This window comes from Mustela nivalis (genome assembly GCF_964662115.1).
Source record: "Mustela nivalis genome assembly, chromosome: 18".
In the NCBI taxonomy this organism is placed as follows: Eukaryota; Metazoa; Chordata; class Mammalia; order Carnivora; family Mustelidae; genus Mustela; species Mustela nivalis.
Window position 1 is genome coordinate 2,987,675 of NC_139037.1, and position 22,459 is coordinate 3,010,133.

The 22,459-nt window shown below is 61.4% G+C and overlaps 1 protein-coding gene across 6 annotated transcripts in view; it reads right to left on the bottom strand.

Moving 5' to 3' along the window:
* Positions 1-287: 287 nt before the first annotated feature.
* Positions 288-22,459, bottom strand: part of IRF8 (interferon regulatory factor 8) — a 69,890-nt gene continuing 47,718 nt past the window's right edge. Inside the window, exons 1-9 of one of the 6 annotated variants that reach the window (XM_082711631.1) lie at positions 19,501-19,623; positions 16,065-16,239; positions 11,421-11,604; positions 9,250-9,338; positions 7,907-8,015; positions 6,812-6,859; positions 2,499-2,885; positions 1,786-1,901; positions 288-1,269 (exon numbers count right to left, since the gene is read on the bottom strand). In XM_082711631.1, coding sequence (XP_082567757.1) covers positions 1,093-1,269; positions 1,786-1,901; positions 2,499-2,885; positions 6,812-6,859; positions 7,907-8,015; positions 9,250-9,338; positions 11,421-11,604; positions 16,065-16,238 — 1,284 coding nt within the window. In that variant the 5' untranslated portion in view covers position 16,239; positions 19,501-19,623 and the 3' untranslated portion in view covers positions 288-1,092. Of the gene's footprint in view, positions 1,270-1,785; positions 1,902-2,498; positions 2,886-6,811; positions 6,860-7,906; positions 8,016-9,249; positions 9,339-11,420; positions 11,605-16,064; positions 16,240-19,500; positions 19,624-22,459 lie in introns of those variants that run through there. The other 5 variants (XM_082711632.1, XM_082711633.1, XM_082711636.1 and 2 more) reach the window with 5 other exon arrangements.

A 22,459-nucleotide genomic window follows, 5' to 3' on the forward strand; every position in this document is an offset into this window, starting at 1 on the left:
TTTCCGGGGCTGAAACTGGGCCTCCTCCCCCGGGAGCCGCAGCACAGGGCTCGGGCAAAGAGCAGAACCGGGCACGGCCCAGGGCCACCCCAGACCGCGAGAGGTCCTAGGGAGGGGGAAGGCACTGTCCCTGCCACCACCCACCCTGGGACTGGGACTGGGGCACTGGTGACAGGGGTCGTGACACAGTCCCAGTCCGCCCGAGCCAGGCCCACACGCTCCACAGCCTGGCTGGGCTCTGGTCCACGGACTCGAAGGCACAATCAAAATGCTTGCGCAATGTACGGTTACTTTTGCAGTCTGTGGTTTATAGCTCACTTTGTAAGAAAGAAGAAAATTCAAAGCGGTTTACAACAGGACAAGTAAAATGTGTGTATTTTGAAGACCGGTCAAAACCAGTTAGAAAGAAGAAAAGAGCAAGGGCTCTGGGAATGATTTAATTACAGAAATGAAAACCTAAGCCGCTTGGCAGGAAGGCCCACAAGGAACATTCTGGAACACACCAGGCCCTCCGGCGGGGACAAGCCTGCCGGGGGCAAATCCTAGGCCTCGTGCCCGTCCCCCCTAACACGCCTGGCGTTTTGCTGTCACCTGCGGAAGCGAGGCTGTTACCTAAGTATTTCTACATCTTATGAACTGGCGTAAAAAGTAAAGACCCTCCACATCGAGTCAAGCGTTGGAAACACGAGTCTATCACGGTAACACAAGGGAAAAGACAAAAGCCGCCTTGTCCCCACATCTCTTCCTGGAAGCAGTTACGTGCTGCTAAGACTGAAGGCCCAGGCGTGGGCCTATCCCCAGACGCTGAAGGCACCCGCCACGCACGGTAACTGGGGGGGACGGGAAGCCCACGTCTGAATCCCAGGTCACAGGGACAGCCCGGGTCGTCTGGGGCACGTTTCCACGCTTAAGAGTCCCGTCGCGCTCCTCCCGCGGGGGCGTCAGCGTCCACTGCTCGGGGACGCCCCTACTGAACCAGGAGCTCCGCGAAGCATCCTGCCCCGGTCACGGGCATCCACACCCTTAAATACTGACAGTAACTGTAGGAACGAGGCGTGAGATGGGGCCAGGCGGCGCGCCCCCCGAGACAGGCTACACCGTGATCTGTTGGTTTTCTCTGAAGAAGGGTCTCTGGTGTGAGGTGCACACGTCTGGAAACATCCGGAAGAACTGGTCCAGCTGGGGCGCCTCGGGAGTCTGCGCCAGGGAGCCGCCGCCACAGCTCTTGCTGGCCTCCTCCACCAGCTGCCGCACGTACAGCTGCTCGATCTAGAGGGACGGACACAGGTCAGACGTAAGGCTGCGAAGTGTGGGACGGTCTTGCACCCCCGCCAGATTCTCTGACTACTCAGTCCAAAGTGCCCGCTGAGAACCTCCCCATGAGCCCCCCCAGGGAGGCAGAGGCAAGGGAAGAATAAGTGGTATTCCCGGTCTGCAGTGCCAGCCACAGCTGCTCCAGATTCCACCATTAGAGTTTCATTCCTTTGATTAGATTAAGTAAGGGTCTGAAAAGCCCACTCTCTCTCTCAGACCTTGAGGCAACTGAACCTTGCTAGAAGGCAGAATCTTGCTAAAAAGTGGGCTCTGACTTAAGGCAGCGGGAGGAAACAGATCCTGGGAGTCCTGGAGCGCGAGAAGATGACCGAGAGAGCAAGAGTCCACGAGCCCCACGTGGAGGTCTCCCCGCAGGCCTGCCTCTGCCCACACGCGGGGTCCCCCCGTCGCTGCTGCCTGTTCTCCAGCCCAGGACAGACGGAGTCCCGAAGAGCGGGCCAGAGAGCTCACCTGCACCAGGATGAGTTTGGAGCGTAGCGGGGTCAGATCCGGAAACTCTTCTCCGAAGCAGAGCACGACCCTGCTGTCCGGGAGCCGGCCCTGGTTGTTATAGAAGTGCTGCAGCTCTGCGGGGACACGGGGCAGGGACGGGGTCACCACAGCTCCCGGCGCGCTGCCCCTCCCCAACGTGGGCACCCGGGGCTTTCACACCGGAGCTCACACCCCATACCCCACCCCTCTGCAGGCCGCGTCTCCAGCGAAGCCTGCCCCACCATCCCACAGAGATCCTGGGCCGGGGGCAGGAGACACGGGCCTGGAGGCTGGAGCTATTTTAGGCAGAGATGCAGACAGAGGAGGGGACAGAGCAGGGAGCCTGAAGTTCCAGGAGGAGCACACAGGGCGGGCCAGGAACCCGAGGACTCCGCGCACACAAGGTCATCCTGTCCCACAGTGTGCACCTCGATCCTGGAGTCTGACCCTGCAGCCCGCGGTGGGAGTTCTAGAGACCCTGCTCCTCCCACCCTCAAGAAAGCCAATGAAGCTGGGCCCTCGCTCGACACACGCGCCAGTCCGGGCCCAGAGAGGCTCCCCTGGACCCCTAGGCCTGAAGGCAGAGCCGCCCAGGAACGCCCCCCAAACTGCATGCACCCCACGTCTCCCGCTCCTCCAGGCCCAGAGCGCCCCGGGAAGGCTCGGGGCAGCCCGTGGACGGCAGGACCCACCTCGGAAGAACTGGCTGGTGTCGAAGACCTTGACCACCTCGTCACGCTCCAGCTTGTTGGGCCGGTCCTTGCAGAGCACGGCGTTGCCGCTGCAGAACACGCGGCCCTGGCACAGCCGCTTGACCAGCACGCCCTGGCGGCTGCTGTGCAGCAGGACCCCGCGCTCCAGGTGCCCGAAGAGCTTCCGCGTCACCTGCCGCTGCCGCTCGCTGGGGATGGCGTCCGCCGGCGGGAAGCGCACGAGCTCCAGGCCCTCGGGCCCGTACAGCTTGGCGCCCGGCAGGCCCGGCTGGCCCAGGGACAGGCGGCAGCCCTCGGGGCAGGTGGTGGCGGTCTGGCCCACCAGCTTGCCGCCGTAGTAGAAGCTGATGACCATTTGCGAGAAGGCTGCGGGCAAGGAAGCCTGGTCAGGGGCTGCGGGAAGGGGCGGAGGCTGTCCTTTCCCTCCAGCGCGGCCGGGGGCGGGGGGTGTTTAGCTTCTCGGGGAAGTTCTTGCGCGCTTCTAGAAACCAGGCTTACTAAGGAAACTAATGACTCAATAAAACCACTCCGCGCGCTGCACTCTTCCGGCGAGGGTCACCACGACCCGGACGACGCAGGAGTCGGAAAATTTCTCCGTCTCCGGGTCCCGCTGGGACGCTGTCCTGCGAGGTCCTGCACCACAGTCCCACGACACCCTGCTACGCCGGCGACCGTGCCCGGGAACCGAGGCCTGCTGCCCCGCTCCTGACCGACGCCGGTGCTCGATTCGAGTTCAGGCCGGAGCAAACGACGGTGCCGCCCTGTCCCGGACAGACGCCGTCCCCTGGGGCTCCGTGGATGTCACGTCGGGACTCTCCAAACCCTTCAGCTACGGCTACGCTCAAAGGAGTCTATGGCCCAAGTCAGTCCGCGCTTCCAGCGGCGGCCGTGGCGCCCCAGCACCAAGTAAACGGGGAGAGGATTCTGCTTGCAATTTTCTCTCAGGCGCTGGTCCCCTCAAGAAGCCCCAGGTGGGCACTGAAGGGTCCTTACCGCCTGCTCCGGACAAACCAGGTCTCTGGGCCTCAGGCAGGGGCAGCCACGGGACCAGAATTTCTAAGTGTGTCTCGTCCTTGGACACCTCCCTCCCCGGGTTCTGCTTAAGAATCATTTGCTCAGGGCGCCTGAGTGGCTCAGTGGGTCAAGCCACTGCCTTCGGCTCAGAGGTCACGATCTCAGGGTCCTGGGATCGAGTCCCGCATCGGGCTCTCTGCTCAGCGGGGAGCCTGCTTCCCTCTCTCTCTCTCTCTCTGCCTGCCTCTCTGCCTGCTTGTGATCTCTCTCTGTCAAAGAAATAAATAAAATCTTTAAAAAAAAACAGAATCATTTGCTCAGAGACACCCGGCGGCTCAGTTGGTTGAGCATCTGCCTCCGGCTCAGCTCACAATGCTACGGCCCTGGGGCCGGCGCCCGCGGCGCCCAGCTCCCTGCTCAGCAGGCGTCTGCTTCTCCCTCTGCCTGCCGCTCCCCCTCCTTGGCTCTGACAAGTAAATCTCTTAAAAAAGAATTATTTGTTCAGTTAAGAACCCCCACTAGCGTTCTCAGGCTCCGTTCTCTCCCGGGGCGGAGCTAAAGGGCGTTCTGGAATAGCGCCAGGCCGGGAGCGTAGGTGTCCCGGTCCAATCCACTTCCATGACACGTGGGAACACGGAGGCCCACGTGGGGTCTCCCCGCCGGGAAGCGGCAGCCCTGGCGTCCGACCTCAGGTCCTGACCGGCCCGGGGTCCTTTCCTCCCACCCAGCCGGTCTGGAACACCGCATCGCGCCCTGACACACTCCACAACTCCCTGCACCTCATCCCAGAGGAAGCAACACCCCTGCGGACCCCGGCCCCACACCGCACCTTCACCCTGTCGCTGCCACGGCTGTACTCACACCGGCCCGCGCGGGAGAACTGGCTGCTTCCCAGGGGGCAGCAGACGGGGGCTCCCCACATGCCCACGTGAGGCTGTCCCCATGCCCCAGGGCAGCATAGCTTGGGCAAGGTTTGGGGGGGCAGGGCCTGAGCCAGAACCGCGGCGCCCGACGCGAGCCATGGGGGAAAATCCACCACCAGGACCGCTCCGGGGCTCCGCTGGCCCCTCCCCAAGTCTCAAGGGTCCCCCGCCCACCAGGGGACAGCCTCAGCACAGTGACACCGTGAGGATGATGCCAGGAGCACAGACGCCTCGACGTGGGAGCCCAGCTGTGTGACCAGGCGCAGGTGGCTGCACCACTCTGTGCCTCAGTTTCCCCACCAGCAAAGCAGATGCACAGTGGCACCCACCTCCCTCCGGCGGCCGAGGACGGCGTCGGCGCACGTATGCACTCCGCACCCGTAAGCACCACGGGAGCAGCTACAAGATAAACCCAGGAAATAGGACGACGCCGGCTGCGCAGAGGACACTCCGGGAGCTCTAAGTCCTAATTCCGGGTCTATGTGGTACCCACCAGGGGCCGCGGCTAGTGCACCAGCCCTACCAGCACACAACCTGCCCGGCGGCCCGGGTAAGGAAACAGGTGTAGACGTTACGGGGTCTGCTGGCACAGCGGGGCGGTCGCACGGGGCTTCCCTCGCTCCCCAGCAGGCCGGCCCCGCGTCTGCGGTCTGCAGCATGGTGCCCCGCTGTCTGAGCTCAGACCCCGCCCTAACCCCCGAACGTCGTGGGCACACTCGAGGTGCACACGGGCAGCCACGGGGCGTCTGGAGCCATGGGCCCACAGGGACATTGTTAATGCCGATCTGTGGTTACTCTGACCTGGGAAGGTTTCACATAAAAATCTGGACTCCTGATCTCCCCAGTAAAATGGGGCAATCAAGCCTGGTGGCATCTAAGGGCCACGGCATCCAGCACTCCCCACCACCTTTCCCCTGCCCGGTCCCTCAACACTTTGTCCCTGCAGGGCCGAGAACAGGGGACCCCCAGCATCGACTTAATTACGCAGGTGGGGGGGTGACTGGAACCGAGGTCCCGAAGTCCACAACCTCGAGAAGAGTGGGTTCTGATTTTCCTTGCATGATGCAGAGCTACGGGCTGCTTCTCCCGCTGGGTGCTGGGACCTCTCCGGGGCAACCGAGCACACTTCCTCCTCACCCAGATGCCGCCGCCCTGCCCCCAGGAAGCACTGGTCAGCAGACGGGCCGGGCCGCAGCCCAGAGCAGACTGGGTCAGAGGCCTGGCCCTGTGAGCCCACTGCCGGGCCCACTGGAGGCAGCCAGCGATTAAACCGCCAAGCCTGGGCTCCCTCCTTTGGGAGGCCGGAGCTGTGACCGTCCCCAGCTCACATGGCTGCTCTGCAGGGACACCAGTACTGTGAACAGGAACACTGCTCCTCTGGATCTTCCTGCCTGGGTGTGAAGCTGCCTCCACCACCCCAAACAGCCGTCCCAAGAGGGCCTTGGTCCAGACCTCTCAGAGCCCCATCTCCTCCTCTGCACCAAGAGACCTCCGGGCCCCCAGCCCCAAGGTCCTGCGGTCCGTCCTGATGAGCCAGGCTGTTCGCTTCCCAGAGAAGCAACAGCTCTTGGGGTAGGCGCCATCAATGAGTCCTAATGCAAATCCCAGCAGCCACGCAGGCCGTCTGAGTCCCCAGCACAAGCAGACAAAAATGTACCAGAGCCCACCCGTAACCCGTGACAAGGGGCTGGAGCAGGCACGGCACAGCCCGAGGCCCTACCCCCGCCCCGCGGCCCACGGGCTATGACCTAGCACTTCTGAGCCTGTGCAGGGGGAGCCGTCACAGCACCTCTCGCCAGGTGATGGGAGGTATGAGATGCAGACGGGGGAGTCGCAGCCGCCACCACGGTCACCATCCCCATCACCCCATCACCCCATCACCCCGATCACCACCACCATCAGCAAGTATCCTTATCATTATGAACTTGAGTGCAGAAGAGAGTTTAAGAGGGGGGGGGGCACTCGTGGGACACTGGTAATGCTTAGTGACTGATGACATCCCTACCAGACACACTAAAGGACACTCAATCATCACCACACTCCAGTGACGTTCGGAGGGGCTCAATCCCTCTGCCTGGGGTCACACAAGATGGGCAGAACTAGGCCCGAGCTGTCCCCATTCTCATTCTCCTGCAGTTACGCAGGAAGAGCTTTTTGGATCGATCTGGTGGCCCAATCGGAGAAGGGCCTCAGGGAGGCCGGCCCCTGGCTCGCCCCCGCAGTGAGAAGGAGGAATCGGGGTCCTGACTTCTGACAGCTGATCGGCTCGTCCATGGACCCGAGCAGGCCCTCGGAGCTCTGCCTTCTAAGAGCGCCATGTCACACCCGCCAGCCCGGCGCAGGGCAGCCCCTTACCTGAATGGTGTGTGTCGTAGGCGGTGTAGCCCGTCACCAGTGGCAAGCCTGCCGCAGAGAGTGAAAAGCAGATTCAGACCCAGTCGCGTGTGCGGAACCAGCCCAAATGCTCCCTCTGCAGAAATCTCTTTAAAAAGTGCCACGGCGTGCCCCTGACCTCCCGCCAGAGGCTTCTACTGAATGTGGGATTCCCCCCGCCCCAGCATGGTAACCCACGTTTCATACACCAGACCTCAGCTCAACCAGCAAAGGGGGAGGAAACGTCCTCTGGGCTGTGGGATTTTTGGAGGGTCAGTGCGATGCTCTGGGGCCCCACTTCCCCCGACCCGAAGGCCTCCTCCAAAAACAGCACGAGCCTGCGTGACCACCCCAGGCCTGGTCTCCAGGGGGGAGCCTGGGGCCCGAGCCAGCTTTCCCCAAGGTGCCACCACAATGCAGGGAGAGGGGCTCGCCCAGGGTCCCGGAGGCCAAACTGCCACCACACAGCCTAGCGGCCTCTGAAGCCAGCCGGGCCACCGTTCCTTCCCAGTGTCCCGCAGGGAAACAGCGGGGGAGAGACTGAGGAACACACAGCAATCCGTGCGTGCCAAGGGCAGATGGGGGAGGCCTCAGGAGCTAATAAATGCATGAATGTCTCCTTCAGCCTGTGACCCCTGGGACCCGTGTCCCAGGGACAGTCCTGGTGTCTCCATTAGATGCGAGGACTCGAAGCCAGGGCTCCCAGAGAGCGACCGCACGGTCCTGGTCCTGGCCCCGCACCCCTGCCTCTCCAGCCTCCGCTCTGAGGGGGTCTCTGATGTCCTGGGGGAGTGGCTGGCAGGCCCACATGCAAGCTCAAGTGTGGCCCAAAGCCCCATCTCCCCTCTGGTCTGGGAGGGGTTGGCCACCCCGTCCCAGGATCGCGGGCCACAAGCAGAAGGCCAGGGGGAAGGGCCAGGGCGGAGTCTGGAGCAGGGTCCACGTGCCTTCCTAAGAGGCGGTGGGGAGGGGTGCAAAGTTACCTTCAGTAAAGCAGAGCTCACGGCAGTACTAGGACCCCCCCACTGACGCCGCCATGCCCCAAGAGCGGGGTGGCCCCGGAAGGCTGGTCCTCACCTGCGCTGGGCTGCTGCTGCATCCAACACTCCGGGAGCAGCTGGTTCCGGCACGCGTCGGGCGGGGAGGGGCTCCGCTTGACGATCCCCATGTAGTCGTCCACAGACGGCTGTGGGAACAGGGTGAGTCAAGAGCCCCGCACTCACTGGGCTTCCAGAGCAGGACTCAGGGGTTGGGACACATGAACGGTATTTAGACTTAACCAAAAAGCCACACCGTGTGGGGACGCCAGGATCCCAAGACACAAGGAAAACCTGACTGTGCATCCTGACCGATCAAGACGCACCCACCGGGATGAGCCTGCGTGGCTGGCCACTGCGCAACCTCCGGTAAGTTTATGGCTTTTTTTGTGAAACTGCCTGTCACAAAACAAACGGCCAGGTCACCTGGCTGCCCTGATGCGCTGGAGAGAGGCAGAAGGGTCTGGGACTCCAGCAAACAGTGACACCGGACAGACTCGCGGGACCGAGTGCGTCCTGCCTCCCTCTCCACACCTGGACCGCCGGCTCTGACTCCTGAACGGAGGCCGACGGATCTCATCAGTAAACCTTGGAAATCTGGGTTTCTCGGGGCCCCGGTGTGCCAGCCTGACCGCGTGCCTCTGTCTGAGCCAGCAGGAAAGCCTCGCAGGGGAAACGGGGTGTTGCTGGAGACCCGAGGCCAGGAATGCAGCCAGTCCACTGCCAGAGACCACCCCGAAACCCAGCCCCTGCCGCCCGCACCCAAGCCGGGCCGCCGAGCGGAGGCTCCGCGTGGTCATCTGCATGTTCTCGGGCAACCAAGCGACTCCTGAAAATCCCGCTGCGGCCCCGCGGGCGTCAGGAAGACTCTGTCGCACCCACATGCCCCTCACAAGGACGGTGCGGGACGACGTCAGCTATGCCGGGTCCCCCTGCTAACAGCCCCAGAAGCAGAGCTGCGAGGCGGACGGCGGGACCAGGAAAGGCTGTCTGCAGAGCTGCGGCCGGCATCTGAGACCCCACGGGTTTTGCCGACTGAGACCTCGCCGGTCCTCGGCTCACAGCCCCTGGACGGAGTTTCCGTGCGGTTCTAACAGGCCTGACTACCCGCCGCCCAGCGGCAGACTCTACGGCAGCAGCCTGCGGGGCGACAGCACCCCATCCCCGTCGTAAGGACAACCCCACGCCCGGCAGCGAGTTTCCTTCTTGTTCACTGCAGCCCGCCCAAGAAGCCAAGGGATTCCGCGATGCGTTTTCTAAGACCGCCAGTCAGAACGTTTAAAACAGGGCAAGTTCACAGCTGGCGCGAACATCACTGGCCCAGAGCAGGGAGCTCCGCGGCACCGGGATGCGCCTGGGGTGGAGGGAAGGGGCTCCGCTCACCTCCTTGACGAGCTCGTCCATCTCGGGCCGCCCGCACTCCATCTCGGTCATCTCGCTCACGCAGCCGGGAGTCGCCACGCCTAGTCTGCCTGCGGAACATTGGGCAGACGCGTGAACACACGGCCCAGAGGACCACAGCCATCATCGGGGGCAGAATCGGGGCTGGCGTTTCAGTCTGGGCTTTTTTTTTTTAACGCTGAGTTCAACGAAATACAGGTCAGTCGGTGTCTTCACGGGTTTGGAAGACGCCCAGAAAGGTCGCCCGTGCTGCCGCAGCCGTCTGACCGTCCAGGTCAAAGGGAGAAGTCGCCGGTTGTCTGTAACACTCAGAGGGCCGGGACGGCCGTGTGGCTCGTCCCCACTGGCCGAGAAGGAGCGTGAGCACCCGTCAGACACGCTTCGCACCAGGCGCCGACCACCCATCTGGAGCACATCCATAAGCCGGGCTGTTGGAAGACACTCGAAGATTTCCTGGCACAATGTGTGCGCAGATTGGAGTCATTTTTTAAAGTTAATTGACAGGAAATGTCTCTGTGGCTTTTCCAAATACACAGCGCGCATCTGTGCACACACCAGGCGTACCGGAGGGCTGGCCCCACCAGGCACGGCCTCCAGGCCCCAGGGGCCCCCACGGCAAGTCCCCACCCCAGACTCACTCCCTCCCCAGGCTCACCCCTACCCCTGGGACAGAGATCTGCCGGCCGTTTCCTAGAAGCCACAGGCTCCTGACCCTCGCTCCATCCCAGCTGAATCCAGACTCTACTTGGAGAGACTCAGGACTGGCTAGAAGCTGCGGATGGGGGAAGTCGAGGGAGTATGGGGTAGGGGGGCCCCGTGAAGCCTGCAAACCACTGAAGTACGGAGCGGAGCGGGTCCATTTAGACACTATGCAAATGCAGCGTCCCCCACCCCCTGAGAACCGACTCCTTCTGTAACCCCCACCGGGGCAGGTGATGCTGGCTGCACCCCACGCTATAAACAAGCTGGGCTCACCTGCCGGGTCAAGCTTGGCTGAGCCAGGGCGGGGGGCAAAGAAGACACACTTCTCCGCTCCCTCAAACCACAGCTCATTTGGGGCTGATGAAAAACTATCCAGAACTTGGACGTTAAGAGGGAAAGATGCATGCCTAGCCTTTCAGAGGCCTCCCGGGAGCCATTACCGGCAAGGCCTCCCTGTCAAGGTCAAGGTCTCAGTCTCCCAGTCAAGGCCAAGGCCTCCCTGTCAAGGTCGTCAGACCCTCCAAGGGCAGGCTGGTCTGACTTCCTACTGATGACCGACTCAGCCATGTTCGGTGCTAACTTATACACCATGAAGCCACAAACTCCCAAAACTGGAGTTGCCCACTGCGGGCGGGACATCCAGTGGCTGGGCTCACGGACCAAGTACCACCCGGGCCTCAGTCTCCGTCCCACTGTCCCTGTCCTACGCTGGCTCCCCTGGGGAGGAGTTTAATGACTCTCTGGCCCAGGCTCACTATAGATTTGGGATAGTCACAATTTTAACTTAAATTCTCTGCTGACAGTGTCAAGCCTCCCCCAGTGGGAAGAGCCCGGACTCGGAACGTGTGCACAGCCCGGGAGAGCGTCTGAGCGCTCACTTTCCTTCAGGCTCCCGGGACCAGTCACTCCGGAATCACGGCTTCCCAGAGCCCCCCGGTAACCCTCAGGCTCTAGCCGGGTGCCGAGGCGTCTGGGATCTCCGACAAGGAAGCCAACGGCGCCATCATCCCCCAGAGCATTCGGGAACGTGACCCTCCGCCTGCCTGCGTCCACCTGACTGTCCCCTGGCCTCCTCTAAGCCTTGTTAGAAAACAGAAGGAACCGCTCCTTCACACTGCCCAGGCCGCTCGCTCCTGCCCGGCCCCGTGACTGTGCCCCAGGGAGGCCCCACTGTCCGCTCCCGGGCTGACGGCGGTGAGCAGAGGCCGCCCGACCGCCCCACCCTTTCCTCCCACGGGCGCTGCGCCCCCCCAAGTGGAAACGGCCACTTGGCCAGCGGATGGTGGCCGAGGTCAAGGGGAAGCGCTCTCAGGATCTGCTGGCGCAGGCCAGAGGACAGTGGGCTGAGCCGCTTGCCCAGACGTCCCCCCACCCAGCTCCCTGGCTCTCCGGCGGGGGTGCTGCGGGCCGGGCAGCCTCTGCTGGGCCCCGCGCCCGTCCTGGATAGTTACATTTTTGCTCCTCCTCGGGCACGATGCGGTACACTTTGTAGGGCTCAGAAATGTCCAGCTGGGACCGGTCTGTCACTTCCTCAAAATCTGGGCTCTTGTTCAAGGCGCAGCGGAGCCTCGTCTTCCAAGTGGCCGGCTCGGCTTTGTCCCCTTCCTTGAACTTGCCTTTGAAAACCGCCCAGGCCTGAAGGAGCAGAAAGCAGCACATGAAAGAGGCGGCCAGGCCAGCCCCGCCCCGGCCCGACCACCGACACCCACAGCCACAGTCAGGGCCCGCGCAGATCTCGCTGTCCTGACAGCCACCTCTGGCCATCAGCTCGCACTCGGGGCATCTGGGGACCTCCGTGGACCCCCATCTCGAAAAGACCGGGCCAGGAAGGGCCCCTCCCCAACCAGGACCACCCAAGGGAACCAGAATGCGGCCCCTGCCGGTGGCTCCTCCCCACACACGTCTTGGATCTGCCTCTGGGCGAATCCTTCCCGGGACCAGAGGGCCAGGAGGGGCCTGAGGTCAGCGAGAGCAAAGAGGAAGTCGCACATGGTTTCACTAGAATGTTCAAAACAAAGAACAATTTGTTGCTTTTTCAAATCAACCCCTAGCCAAAATTTAGCATGAAAAGGGAACATTTGCAAGAAGTCAGAATGTGGTCATACACCGCCCAGCTACTTTTAATAGAAATTTTGCTTTGCATTTTGGCATTCTAACCCTCCCAGCCCCAGCCCCAGCCCCAGGGCCCTGCTTAAAAGGCAACAAAGTGTTTTCTGCCTCGACTGGTTCTCCACAGCTGTTCTGACCTCTCCAAACCTGAAGGTCCTCTCAACCAGGACCAGAGCTCCAAGCTGGAAACCTGCAAAAGCCACAACACGGAAGGGGCAGAACTGAAAAAAAATCCAGGTGACCACGTGGACAGGCAGTTTCAAGATTCTCAAACTGGCATCCACACACACCAGCGAGGGGGTCGGGGCTGTCGGGTGAAAACCTTTGGTCTTGGGCAAAATCCGAGCCACCTGCCAGCCTCCGTCAATGTGAGGTCTGGAGGGAACCCTCAGCCCGACTCAGGAAGATGCCAGTCTTCTCAGGGTGACCCAGTCCGGGCTGAGACGCCACGGTCCCTATGGTCAGCCCCATGGAGGTCCCCACAGCAAGGGTCCTCAAGGTCAATGACCACAGCTGTGCCCTGGGGACTGGTGAGAGGCAGATCCTTGGGGCCCAACCCCAAGGAGCCCCCTTCAGTAAGGGGGCGCTTAGTCCGGGAACCCACATCTTCAGCCAGCATCCCAGTGACCACCATCCGGTGACCCGAGGTGACCAGGGGGCCACACGGGCAGAACTCCGCGACACACCCCCCACCCGCACCCCGGGCACAAGACCTCACAGCTTCTCCGTTGAGGCCCTGAACTCAGACGGCGCCGCAGCCGGAGACGAACGGAAGAAAGTTCCTCAAGGGGCGCGCGAGCGTCACCCCCTTCTCTGACGCAGACACAAAGTCCCCTCTCGCGGGAACGGTTTCCTGTCCCTCCTAATCGTTCAGTGTTTTATTAACGGCATCGCAGACCAGACTGGGATTCGCTTTTCTCAAGGAAGGCGAACCCCTCGCACCTTCAACAATAATTTCTGCTTTTCACGCAGTTAGATCGGAGTTTCCCCACTTGGGCACTACTGCTGTGTGCAGCCGCAGGGTACTCGGGGGGACGCCGTCCTGTGTGTGACCGAATGTCTAAGAGCATCCTGGCCTTGACCCACAGAGCCCGGCCTTGACAATGGGCTCTGTCTCCAGACCCGGCCAAGGGCACCCGAGAGAGGCGACGAGCCAACACACCCCCTGCCCCGTCCCCGCCGCAAAGCCCTGGTGAATCTGCGTTACAGGCAGCCCTCAAGGAGTGGGGGCTTCGGGCAACGTTGGGACCTGATGTCTTCAGCCAGACCTGCCGGGCCTATATCCAATCCCGCATGCCAGGCTCACACTCGCCCGGGAAGCCCGCCGGGACATCCTGGCGCAAAGTGGAGTGCTCAGTCGGAGGCGCCCCGGTCGGCTTCAGAGGTATCGCGCTCCCGGTCCTGCCCCGAGCCTCTCGGGCTCTCCGGCCGGCTCTGAAACATCGGCTTAGCTGGGCGCTCTTGGGACCCTTCCGCGGCCTCGAGTGGAGCCATTCGGAGGCCCGGGGCAGTCTGCGCCCCACACGGCGGCCGCCCGCGCCCCACGGAACCGGGGACCACAAACTCGTCCCGATTCGATGTTACAGTCTCGTCTTGTGTTTTGAAAATCAAACGCTTTTCCTCCCCTCGATGGCCTACGGCATTTGACCTATCGGTGCTACAGAGTCCGCTCCGGGTCATTGACCCCGTCACAGGGCTGCTCAGAGAAACGACCCTCAGCATCACCAAATGCTTTTCTAGAAACAAGCATGAGTGGACAGGAGCGCCTCGGGACACTCAAAGACAGAATGAGCTCGGCCCTTTCCGATCCCGACTCGGGCCTACCCCACGGGGCCGGCCACACAATCACACCCGCACACCGTGACGAATTCTCTGGATAAACGGCTTCACGCTCCACGGAAAGGTTTCTCTGAGTGTCCCCAAGAGGAGGTTCTCTACGTACCCAGAAAACCCGTGAGCCTCTCACCTGTGCAGGTGCGTCTGGGCGCTGCGGGGAGACGCGCTCGGAGGCTGGGCCCGGCTGGCGGGGTCCCTCCCTGTTTCTGACCAGCGGGCCGTCCTCCTGGGGGGGCCGCCAGCCCCGGGGGGCCCCCACATCCCCCTCCCACCCTGCTCCTGCTGAGATTGTGGGTCCTCTCAGATTGCCACACTGAGCGACTGCGTAACGAACGGAAGCATTGGGGGCCTTGCACATTCTTCTCGCCGCTGTTGAAACGGCCGTGAGGCGCATTGCATAAGACATATAAATCTGGAACTTTATTTCATTACCCCCAGAGCCTAGGCTGAAACAGGGAGCAAAGTGCAGGGAGAGGCCTTGCATGGCCACCAGGAGACACAGCCAAGGACATGCAGCCCACTGGTCCGGTGTTCCCCCCACCCCAAGAGGTCTCAGTGACGGTGACCCGGAACCTGGGCCCTCAGCACCCCAGGCCATCCACCTAAATCTGCTCGTCCTCACCACGGTCAGCAATGCTCGCAGGCCTCCGTGGGGAGGGGGAGACGCTGCGGGGTTGAGGAGTGCTGCCGGACATGCTCCCATGCCCAGGGCGGCCCCACGTGTAGGAACCACCTGGCCCGAGAGGTCAACAGTGCCAAGGGTGAGGAGCTCTGGTCTGCAGCCATCCACGACCCAGAATTCCCGGCAGAGCCGGCGGACCCTGGGCACCGGTGACATTTAGCTGGGTCTTTCCCCAGAGAGTCGGCACGAAGCCTAAGGCAAAGCGCTCTACGGGCGAGGAGCCCCCGGCGGCACGGGCGGTGAGACAAAGGATCTCTCCCGGTGGGGAGACATGCGGACACCGGGGCTACCCGGGGTCCTGGAAGGCGAGAGGGCAAATCATCCACGTGGGCCACTTTCTGGGCGAGAGCCAGTAACTGACCGCAGTTTCCCAAAGAGCCCGGATCAGAGATGGAACAGAAGTGCGGAACCGTGGAGCCCCACCACCACCACAGAGAACCCGAGGGCCGACCCGCCCCTGAAGCTGGCTGTGACCTGCAAGTGCCCCACTCCGGGGTCAAGGCACGGTCTTCTGTCCTTTCTGTTCTGCTGCCGGACAGCATCCCAGGCTGCCCTGGGGTCCCGCAGGCCTGTGCTCCGGACTCGCATCCCTCCACAATTCTGCCTGCCCGCCCTCCCATCCCTGGACCCCAGATGCCCACAGAACGGGATGAGGGGGGGCTCTGAGTCCGTCACCTGGGCTGGGTCCCACTGCTGACCCCCTTGACCTCAGGATCCAAATCTCCCAGGGCAGGGAGCCTGCATCCCCCAAGCCTCAGAGAAGCCTGCAGGGGACAACGACCCACAGGGGACCCTGAGAGCCCAGCTGGGCTGCCCTGGCTCCGTGGCCCAAGAGCTGGGAGACCTTGGACAAGTCACTTCTCCTCTTGGGGCCTCCACGGAAGAGGAGGAGAAGCGCCTACTGGATGGGAGTGTGTGCAAGGACAAACCGACCCGCGGGGCGGGCCGGGCCCAAGCAAGCCTCTCCACGCTTGGGTACTTCTTGTGTGCAGGGGAAGGAAGACTATTTTTAGAACCTGCTGCAGGTTCGGGGCACCCCACATGACCCGGCCCCGGAAGCAACAACAGATGGTGTCTCTCTCATCTGAGCTGACCCTCCACTGTCGGGCAGAAGTAAGAACGTGGGAAGAACCAAGACGTACACTCTTCCTAGAATCCGTGATGGAGCCCAGGGGATAGGGTTTCGGTCTCGGGGCCCTGAAGACCGCTCGCTCCCCGACTGTCACTTCTCTCGCGGAAGAAACAGGGAAGTGCCCTCCGTCTCTCCCTCGGGAACAGGCCAACAACACCCCACGGACCTCCAAGGTCACACAAGAGATGTGAACAGCCTGCAGCCTCGTCTGTGGGAGACCCATTCAGCACCTGATCGACGTCTGTTCTAAAAAACTAGGATTATTTTCAAGCCCAAGAGAACGAGGTGGCTCAACACCCGCACGGGCCTGGAGGAAGACGGAGTTCAGGTCCGCACCTTAAAGATGGACGCGTCCACTTCCTGGTTGTAATCCTGCTTGCCCGCGTGCTTCCAGGGGATCCGGAACATGCTCTTCTCCTCGCTCTCCCAGATCAGCCCTGGGTACATGCCGCTGTCGATCTGCTCGATCAGCCACTGCCGCAGCCGCCGGCCACCGTTCCGGTCACACATCCTGGGACAGAAAAGCGCACGTTCGGTGACATTACAGACATTACAGACATTACAGACGCCGCCGCACGAATCCCAGCACCCCGCACCCAGGGGTCGGTCCTTCCCGAGGGTTCGGCCGGTGCCCCTTCCAGCCTTCACCCGCTCCGTCTGGGGCAAACGCAGCCACAGGAAGAGGCACCTTCCATTCTGCGCGCGAGATGGGGAATCATCGCCTTCACATGTCCAGGCCCTCGAACGAGCAGCTCATCACGCGGAGAGCCAATCCCCCGACCGTTTGTTAACAAATGCAACATCTGCGGTCCAGGAAAGAAGGGATGCCCGGAGCCAGCCCTCCGGGACCCTTGCTTCTCAGACGGGTTACTGATGAGAGCGCGAGTCTGGGAATGAGACCGAGCTGGGGTCCCATCTGAGTCCCACCACCTCCCGGGGGGGCCCCTGAGTCATGCTTTCAGCGTGGCGTGCCCGGGAGAACCACCAGCCCTCAGCGTCCTTGTGGGGAGGGCTCAGAGGAGGCACTTGCGGCCACGCCTAGACCTTAGAAGGTTCTCTCTAAAAAACAGAGGTCATCCTGACTTTCCTCCTCGGGAAGGAACAAAAGCAAGGAAACCAACTGGGGAACAGAGCGAGGTCGGCCAGGCTGGGCTCTTCCAGAAGGCACCAGAATTTGGGGACGTCCCCAGGGTGCCCAAACACATCCTCTGGATGTTCCTGCCAGAACAGGGAGCGTTCCCAAGAGCAGACAGAGAAAGAACCACCAAGCCGTATCGACACACAGCCCCACAGCCCGCGTTTACAAGAACAAGGCTGGAAATCCCCTCAACAGTTGGACAGACGCCCACCAAAAAAAAAAAAAAAAAGAAAGGCATTTCTACTCTTCTGATTAAAATGTGACCTCTTTGGGCAAACCGGTTTGAAACCATCAGTAGTGACAAGACATAATGTCCCCAAGAATACAGTCACATCCAGAGCCCTGCTGGTCCATAAAGCAAGAAGCGTGGGACTTGGAAACCAGCCACCCTCCACGTGGCTGTGAGATCAGAAAGGGGGTCCAGGTCCTGGGGGGAAGGTGAGTCCCGAGTGCCGACTGTGACTTTTCTATGCCCACCCGTGGGTGTAAAAGGGGTGACGTGGGTGGAATTAGGAACTGGACTTGAATTTGGAACCTGAAGACCCAGCAAAGGCTTTTCTCCCCCATGACCTCAGGAAAACCACCCGAGGTGCTCTGAGGCTCTCCTCAGCGGCCAAGTGAATGAACTATACGTCACAGGCGTCCCACAATTCCAAAACAGTCCCCTGTGCTTCTCAATAAGAAGGTAAAGATTTAGGAGGGACACCTAGGGAGAGAAAAGAAACCCCACGACCAAGCACCCCCCAGAAAGTAACCTAGCACTGTCCTGGTTCCTACAGATCCTTTTGAGTTGGGGGGAGACCGCCTCGCTGGAGGAGCACGCCGTGTGCACCAGAGGAAGGCAAGGGGGCCCAGAACACGACAGGAGGGCTGGTGGCTGCGGATCTGACAACGCTGTGTAACGCGCCCACTCATCAGGACTCGGCTCACCCCTTAGTACAAGGGTCACAAACCGGACTCCACGCTCCAGGAGCCTCCCGAAAAGGAAAAGCATGATTTTTTTTGGATGGGCAGCTTTTCTAGAAAGTGGGTCAACACCTTCTTATCAAGATTTCTGATGGACTTGGGGCACCTGGAGGGCTCAGAGGGTTAACAGCCTTCAGCTCAGGTCATGGTCTCAGGGTCCTGGGATCGAGCCCAGCATTGGGCACCGTGCTCAGCGGGGAGCCTGCTTGTCCCTCTCCATCTGTGATCTCTCTCGCTCCTGCTCTCTCTCAAATAAATAAATATAATCTTAAAAGAAAAAAAAACATTTCTGATGGATTCATAGCCCCCAGCGTTGTTAAGGGCAATGGTCTTGGTGATTTATAAGGACAGAATAGGAGAAAAGAAGGTTTCGAGAGGGGTCAGTGAGAAAGTGAATCAGAATGTGGAAACGGGACGACACTTCGGACACCATCTACCGCAGCCTACTTGCTGACCAGAGGAACACGGAAGCCCAGGAGGGCGCCCGGACTCCCAGGCACCCTGGCAGGCTCTCACTGTGCTCACTCTGCAGAGAAAAGCTAAGACAACGCTACCGGATCTGAGCACATGGACAGCCCCCCACCGGACCTCAGAGATCCCCGCCTCAGACTCTGAGTGGCAACACAGGCCGAAGACTCTAGTCCCCGATGGCCCACAATGATTTATGGAATGCTAAGGCATTAATCCCAACAAATGTCAAGCCAGAAAAAAATTCAGAAGCCCGGTCACATGTGTATGACTTCCTCTTCCTTGATTTTTAGATAATCATTCTCTTTTCTGGGCCAAGTCCTAGCTGGAGCTAATCTGCATCTCAATAAATGGGACCCAGGGCTCAGGCTTCCCAGGCCGGAGGCGATAAGAGGCTGGGATGGCCCCACCCAGGCCGGATTCCAGGATTCCAGGATGTGCCCCGAGGTGGTGCCGGACTCACCTTCCACACCTCTCCCACCCCCAGGCTACCAGCTTCCACACCGTGTCCCACTCGGGCCCCAGCCTTTCTGGGATGACCCAGCCACTCCCAGCTCTTTTCTTGGGAAGAACCTGCCAGAATCCCAAAGGACAGGCTCAGAACCTGCAAGTGCGGTCCAGCTCCTAACTTAGCTTTAAAAGATCAAAAAGTGTGTTGTACCCCCCCCCCATAGGCCTAAACTCCGGAACATTCGCCGTCTCGTTCCCATTCACATGCACCCCACAGCCCCGGGGAAGCAGCACATCTCACCCCGTGAGGTCCCCCCTCGCGCTGGGGTGCACTGTGCACCCCGATGCTGTGAGCGTGAGCCCCACACAGCCAAGGCCTTCTTGCCAGAGGCCACGGTGCTGGGACGGCAGCCAAGGGCCTCTAAGCCCCGCAGAAATCGCCGTCGTCAGGCCTAAGAGCACGCCCGCGCCCCGCCAGCCCGCGCGCCCCCCGACGGCCACCGCGCGGCCCATCGGTCGTGCCGCTCCGAGCCGACCGCGGGCAGCAGGGCTGGAGCAGGACCGGGGAGCAGGTCTTGCTCCGGAGGCACCGCCAGGCCACTCCCAGGTGACGCCTTGGTCCACCCCAGCCCCTGGGACCCGCCGCCCCATGCTCAGCGCCTGGACTTTGCGTCTGAGCTCGGGAGGAAGCGCGGAGGAGGAGGGACGGAGCCGGCCGGGCCGCTGCCCACCCGCCGCCGGGCAGCCTACCTGCCGCCGCGCGCGCCCGAGCCCGCCGCCCGCCTTCGGCGCCGCCGCCCGAGTTCCCACGCCGGCCGCCGCGCTCGGGGGATGCGGCCGCGGGCTCCGCGGCGGCGCGGGTCTAGGGCCGGGGGCGGGGCCGGGGGCGGGGCCTGCGTGCGGAGCGGCGGCCGCGCGGGCCAATGGGCGTGGGAGGGCCGCCGGGGCCGGCCAATGGGCGCGGGCGCGCCGCCAGCACCACCCAATGGGCGCGGCCCGCCCGGCCCGCCTTCTTCGAAGCGCTCGGCTTTCCGAGAAATCACTTAGCGCAGAGGCGGCCGCCGACGGCCCGGGGCCCTTCCGGGGTCCGCGCTGGGGGTCCCGGGGGCGGCGCGGGTCGGGGGTGCCCGCAGGAATTCCCGCGGGGGCGTCCTCGCGGCCGAGTCAAGGGCAGGGCGGGTGGCGGGCGTCGCATGGCGGAAGTCGAAGCGCGGCCGGGCCACCGGGGCGACGCGGGGGTCGGACTGCGGAGGTCGGGGCGAAGCCGGGCCCGCGGGCGGCGGCGCGGGTCGGAGCCTGGAGGTCAGGACGCGCCGGGCCTGCCGCCGCCTTCAGATCCCGGAGTCAGGGCTCGGGGGTGGATGCGGGGGTCAGAGCGCACGGGGCCGGGCCACGGCGGAGACCCTCGGAAGTCACGGCTGGGGGGGGCCGGCGGCCAGGGGTCGTGCTGCAGACGGCCCGCGGCCCCAGCGGGGTGACCCCCATCTCGGCCAGTGTGGCCCCGACTCCTGGAGCTGCGCGGGAAGCATCCCCCACCCGAGGGAGCCCCTGGGAGCATGTGCGGACAGGGGCAGACTTGACACCTGACCCGTGTTACAGACCTGGTCCTCGGTGACCGGGGGCGGCAGCTGAGCGGGGCTGTGAAAGGAAGAAAAAGTGCGCAGCTAGGAAAAGGTATCTGAAGCCGTCGCCCTCTGAAGACCAGAAATAAAATCAGGATGGTCCATATCAGCGCTAGAATGTCCAATTAGGGAAGCTTTTATCATAAATTCTTTTCCCCAGGAAATGTCAGTTGTGTTGAGACGGGGTCCTCTGCGTGCCGGTGTCTGGTTTCCAGCCCCTCTGGGATGTTAGCTGGCATTTACTAGACATGGGGGGCAATGCGGTGACGGAAATGACAAAGGAAACCCTGGAGACAGAAGGAAAAAGTCTTCCCCACATTCAGGTCTGGGGCAGCCTTACGGGGAGAACAGCAATCCCGGTGGACTCTTGCTGCCTCCCCCCCCCACAGCAATCATACACACCCAGCAGTGTTTACTGAGCCTCCCATTCATTAGGCTTTTCAAGAACCTATGAAAATGTTTGAGCCAGAAAAAGAAATTTTATTGGCCCCCAAATGCAAAAGGCTCACTGCAAACTAAAACTTAACGAATGTTCAAAGAAAACTCCTCAACACCTAACATGCCAACTTCAAACTGTAATTTCTTTGCTGATAAGCATTTGGTCGTATTTGAAAACCACACAGGAGTTAGAAATCACTTAGTAAGAATTTCCTAATACCATGATTGCCAGGAAGTCATAGCAATCATGAATTAAATGAGTTCCCTGTCGCCAAATAATTTTGAATGAAAACTCCTTTTTCAAAGCTCAAATTCTTGAAGAGTGTTTGGGGATGTGGGAGTATTTTGATATGTTCCTTATGATGTAGGACGAGCTTCCAGAACTCAGAAATTTTTTAAAGAGCCTGCATGTGTGTTCATACTCAGGTTTCCGTCCCGGTCAGCGGTGCCCACGGCACAGAGACGTGGGCCCAGATTTCCACTCCACGCTCCGGTTAGGTCCAGATGGGAGCACACAAATACAGAGAGGTCAGCCGCGCCGCTGTCCCAGCGTCACCGGCAGTAGGTGTCACTAGATCCATTGCGAGAGCTGCTCACCGCACACCGGCGTACACCGAACCTGCTCCCCAAGCCTCGGGTGTTCAACATGGTGACTCCTCACTGCCTGGGAACAACTTCTAGCCTGAGGGTTTAGTTCTGTTCCAACTTAACGAGCGTTGACGGAGCAGCTGCTATGGGCTGGGCACAGTGCCAAGGACAAGAGACCCAAGAACCAAAGCATCTCTGACCATTCCTTCCTCCCCGCTGACCTGTCAGCACCTCACAGTCTGGGTACATTTCACTCCGGTCCTGCCCTGTCCCCACGTGTGCTCGTCCCTCCTCCCCGAGCTCCAGCCTCCCCAGGGACGAGGGTTCCCCCGCGGCCTCATCCTGGGGTTGGAAAACCACACCCTCCCGACCTGATGGATGGCAGCCAACCTCTGCCATCAGAACAGCACATTCTGCAGTGGGGCCCCGGTTCAGAGCCAAGGTCCTGGCTCACTGCATGTGTGCCCTTGAGCAAAGAAGTTAACCTTGCTAACTTTTGGTGTCCCCATCTGTTCGGGGCATCGATGAGATTTTAACCTGATATTAGGTTAAATTATTTGAAATTGCCAAGAGTCAACTATTTTCTGCCCTACAGAAAAGGGCCGTTTTGTATGGCCTGGCCCAGTCCTTCCTACCTCTTCGGATGAGCGAGGGCTGCCTGAGAGCACGGGGGCCCCCAGGGAGGTTGGGGGCTCTCTAAGGGAATTGGCGAGGAGATCTCTCTGGGAGGAGCTGCTCACGCTCCAGTCCCCACCTTTCCTTCGCGCCTTCCAAGCCAGGCTTAGAGAGCGCGTTCAAGAGAGCTCGAGGGGCGCATGCCGGGAGGACAAGTGTCCACTCCCTCCTGAGGAAGCCAGAGTCAGCCGCGGCAGGGTTCTGCCTCCCGTCCAGGAACCCGACAGGTGCTGGCACCCGGTGTGTCTGATGAGTGGGTCACAGCCTGCGGCCCCTGCCTTTTACCGTTCTTCGTCCACCAAAAACGAAACCTCGACAACTCTCTATGCATTTCCCAGGATTCCCAAAACATCAAACACTTTCAGTTCTGCACGTCAGAAATCCAA